The sequence below is a fragment of the Drosophila miranda genome (genome assembly GCF_003369915.1).
Source record: "Drosophila miranda strain MSH22 chromosome Y unlocalized genomic scaffold, D.miranda_PacBio2.1 Contig_Y1_pilon, whole genome shotgun sequence".
NCBI lineage: Eukaryota > Metazoa > Arthropoda > Insecta > Diptera > Drosophilidae > Drosophila > Drosophila miranda.
In genome coordinates, this window is record NW_022881603.1 from 9135856 (window position 1) to 9139728 (window position 3873).

The 3873-nt window shown below is 47.3% G+C and overlaps 1 protein-coding gene across 1 annotated transcript; it reads left to right on the forward strand.

Moving 5' to 3' along the window:
- Positions 1-1319: 1319 nt before the first annotated feature.
- Positions 1320-2139, forward strand: LOC117190412 (carbonic anhydrase 4-like). The gene has a single exon (XM_033395489.1). It carries the CDS (start codon positions 1381-1383, stop codon positions 2137-2139), a length of 759 nt encoding a protein of 252 aa, XP_033251380.1. The 5' UTR covers positions 1320-1380.
- The last annotated feature ends 1734 nt before the right edge of the window (positions 2140-3873 follow it).

The following is a 3873-nucleotide window of genomic DNA, read 5'->3' on the forward strand; positions in this document are numbered from 1 at the left end:
TACTCATAGAAAACAAAGAAGTCCCCATTTGCATGGGTGTTTCTTTATTAGGGTCATTTACAAAGTTATATTCCATCGTCTAAACCGCCCACAACAATAGGCCTGCGATCTTTATTTAGACCCAATTAAACAAAAGCCTTTGTTGAGTAAATAAACAGGCGAACACCTGAAGGCTGGAAGAGGCTTTGAATCCTTTGGGGCAGCGTCTTTCACTTTGATTAGTTGCCTTTTAAGCATCCAAAAAAACAAGAGATTTTCATCATTTGCCTGTGCAAATAGTCAATCATGCAGCAGACAGCATTAAGACATGGCTAAAAAAAGTAGAAACTAGCAACAACAATAACAACAAAGAAGAACAAAAGTTAAACATGTTTTTGGGAAGGCAATCGCCAGCCAGTAATTGTCTATCGAGGCACTTGGCCCTTAATTGCCAGACGGGACGAGGCTTGCCGGATTGCCGGATTGATGTAACTATAAACAATAAAATAACTCTGAAGTCGGAGAATTTTCTAATGGACTTTGGAGTGGAGTGTAGGGGGGGGGCAATGTCATCATCGGATGCCTATGTGGCAGGGGCAGGGGCAGACAAGGTCAGTGAAGTCATCTTTAACGATCTAATGGATCTGAATGGTCCAAGCTCGAACATGGGTTGGCTTTCCCCTCGCCATCGGTCACTCTTTTTTTCTCTCACATTCCAATTATCATGTTTGTTCCACTCCAACATTCCAAACATCAGTTTGTTTCGTTCCGGCATTACAACTATCAGTTTTGCTCAGCCCTACTACACGTTTTTCGATTCCGTCATTCCAATTATCTGAATTTTGTTTCATTCCCGCATTCCTTTAAGGCTTCTAATAGAGTTACAATCGTCTAGGCATTCCACTGGAAGAGGAATCTAAGAGCAATCGAACGTCCCTTTAAGAGGTCTTCTATTCTGAGGTTTAGATATTCGTTTGCTTCCTTGGGACGCCACGAGGACCCTTTAAAGTCCCTGGAAACCTATTTCTCTTGTGGGGAACCCATCGCAGTGGTAGCCCCGCGAGATGGCATCGATCTTGATGGTCTTTAGAGCTTAAAGATATCCAAAAATGGGTTTCTCTTTTCCCGTGTGATTGCCAGACAGACAGACAGCTAATGGACCGAAGAACATAAATCAAAGATTGATTGAGCAAGTAAACAGACGAGTATTTGCTTTTGGTCGTGACTGTTTTAGCCATTGCAATCAACATGTAAATTAGTTAATAACAAAAAACAAATGATCGTAGACACACACACACAAATCCATGGCCAGAACGACTCCGGCTTTTAACTTTAAACTTATTCGAAGCATTCTATTTTTATTTGTGAGATCCTTAAATCAAACGTTCCCACTTCATCAGGATGCTATCCCCGATTATCGACTTCTGGCTGCAGTATATGCAGGCCTTCAACCTGGTGATGGATTATGTGGAGCATTCGACGATCTTGATATTGATATTGGTCAGCTGCATTATGTCCCTGGCGTTCCACAACATCGTGTGGGTGGTCGGCGTCATGATCCAGAAGGTGGCTATGGCCATAGCCCCCAAGAAGCAGCAGCGAAAGCTGGCCCCACAGCCGACGCCCATTAACATTGTGCGGAGCGTGACGCGCAAAATGGAGCTGGGCAGCCTCCTGGACTGGAAGCACTACGACGACATGCCCCTGGGCATGCTGCTGGAGAACAACGGCAGCACGGTGATCCTGCGCATCTGCTGCGAGCCATACTTGGTGCCCCAACTGAGCGGGGGCGACCTGCCGGGAGAGTACCACTTCGTAGAGGCGTGCTTCAAGTGGGGCCCGCTGCGCGCCGAGCACTCAATAGACTTGATAGAGTTCTCGCTGGAGATGCAGGTGCTGCACCGCTGCAACCAGGACCACGTCCCCTTCGAGTACGTGACGGTCTCCTATCTGTTTGTTATGATGGGGAATGGGAACGGCCCCCTAACCACGATCACCGAAAACCTTCGGTACATCGCTCGTCCCGATGGGCAAATGGAACTGCCGCCCTTTGATCTAGCCTCCCTAATGAAGTCCTTCGGCAGTAACTTCTACAGCTACGAGGGCACCTACGACAACGGTGGCCAGGTCCTACCCACCAAGTGGCTGATCTGCACCTAAATCTTCACCATCAGCTCGCAGCAATTGTCCCAGTTCTTTGCCCTCTGTGGTCGCGATGGCACCAGCATCCAGTGCAACGCACGCAAGGAGCAGCCGCTGGGGAATCGCTCCGTCAATTTCCACATTTATTGACAAGATTATCTCCTCGTACGAATACAAAATACTCATCGCAATCGTTAATTTTTTTCCCCAGAGGTGTTCTGTGTTTAAAAGATATAATTTTATTAGTCTTCTACCCCCGAGGGTACGAGTAAATGCATACATATTAGTACAATAATCGCTTTGATGAGCTTATGAGCCGCGTTTTTAGCAAGAAAATAAAGCCAGCCTCTTGACCAAGTCAAGGCCGACCAGACACAAACAACAACAAAGACAAAAAACCATGAAATATTGGTGGTTCGCTGTGGATATTTCACTTTCATCGGTGTTCACTTTTTAACGCTATAATTAAGCGGCGAATGCGTAATATTTGGCCAACGCGCGATCGCCCGAGGGTCAAGTGCATGAAATTATTGCCCCCCTTTGATAGTCATCGTGATAATGCAATGTAAATTGTAATTAAAATCAACAGCAGAAGAGTCCGGACATAGGGGGGGAGGGGTTCGGTCGTGTCTCTGGGCGGGTCTGTACGATCTCCGACTCTCCGTCTCTCTGTCTCTCCGTCTGTCGGTTGTGTTCTGGACCATGTTTTGTGTGCATTTGAGATTAATTTATGCCAACATTCGTTCCAAGACATGATGAGCACCAAAACCGACTAGCTTTCACTCCTTGTGGACTCCAGTTGGAGTCGACTAGGAGTTGGAGTCCGACTCGGAGTCGGAGTCGGCGTCGGAGTTAGTTGGTCGCATAAATAAATAAATTAAAATTGCTAATGGCTTGCGGGCAGATACTGCCCTTCACTGCCCCCGTCCCCCTGCTCACCCGTGCCTACTGGATCTCTCGCCGTGCAACGCCCATAATTAAAAGCGACAAGAACCACAACACCACCAACAGGGCACAAAAAACAAGAACAAGAAACGCGCTCGATTCATTCCACAGTCGAAGCAGTAGATACCCTTAAAATCATTATTTTAAGGGAATTTCTACCCAGAAGAGCACTGCTTTGGCTCTCCAAGGCACTGCTTTAGACCTCCAAGGCACTCCCTTAGCACTCCAAGGCACTCCTTTAGCCTTCCAAGGCACTCCTTTAGCCCTCCAAGGCACTGCTTTAGCCTTCCAAGGCACTGCTTTAGCTCTCCATGGCAGTGCTTTAGCCCTCCAAAACACTGCTTTACCTCTCCAATGCACTCCTTTAGCCCTCCAAGGCACTGCTTTATCCCTCCAAGGCACTGTTTTGGCTCTCCATGGCACTGCTTTACCCCTCCAAGGCACTGCTTTAGCCATCCATGTTAGTGCTTTAGCCCTCCAAGGCACTGCTTTAGCCCTCCAAGTCACTGCTTCTACTGCAATACAGTAAGAGCACTGCTTATGCACTGCTTAACCAACTCAAGGCTGTAATAAGTCGTGATATACAAGACAGACAGAGGGAAAGAGAGGGAAGAATCAACCCAAAAGAGATAGAGAGAGAGAGCGAGATAGATCGCTGGCTCTGTGGCATAAATCAATCAATTAATCGTTCCAAGGAGTAGCTGTAGCTGCCAGAAGGAGAAGAAGCCTGCCACTTCTTCCTCTCGCGCTCTTCCAACGCCTGCTCTCTCTCTCTCTCTCTCTTTCTGTGGGTGCAACGACCCAAGT

What these genes read in the sequence shown, in the direction of transcription:
- LOC117190412 (XM_033395489.1), top strand. Translation starts at nt 1,381, where the DNA reads ATGCTATCCCCGATTATCGACTTCTGGCTGCAGTATATGCAGGCCTTC.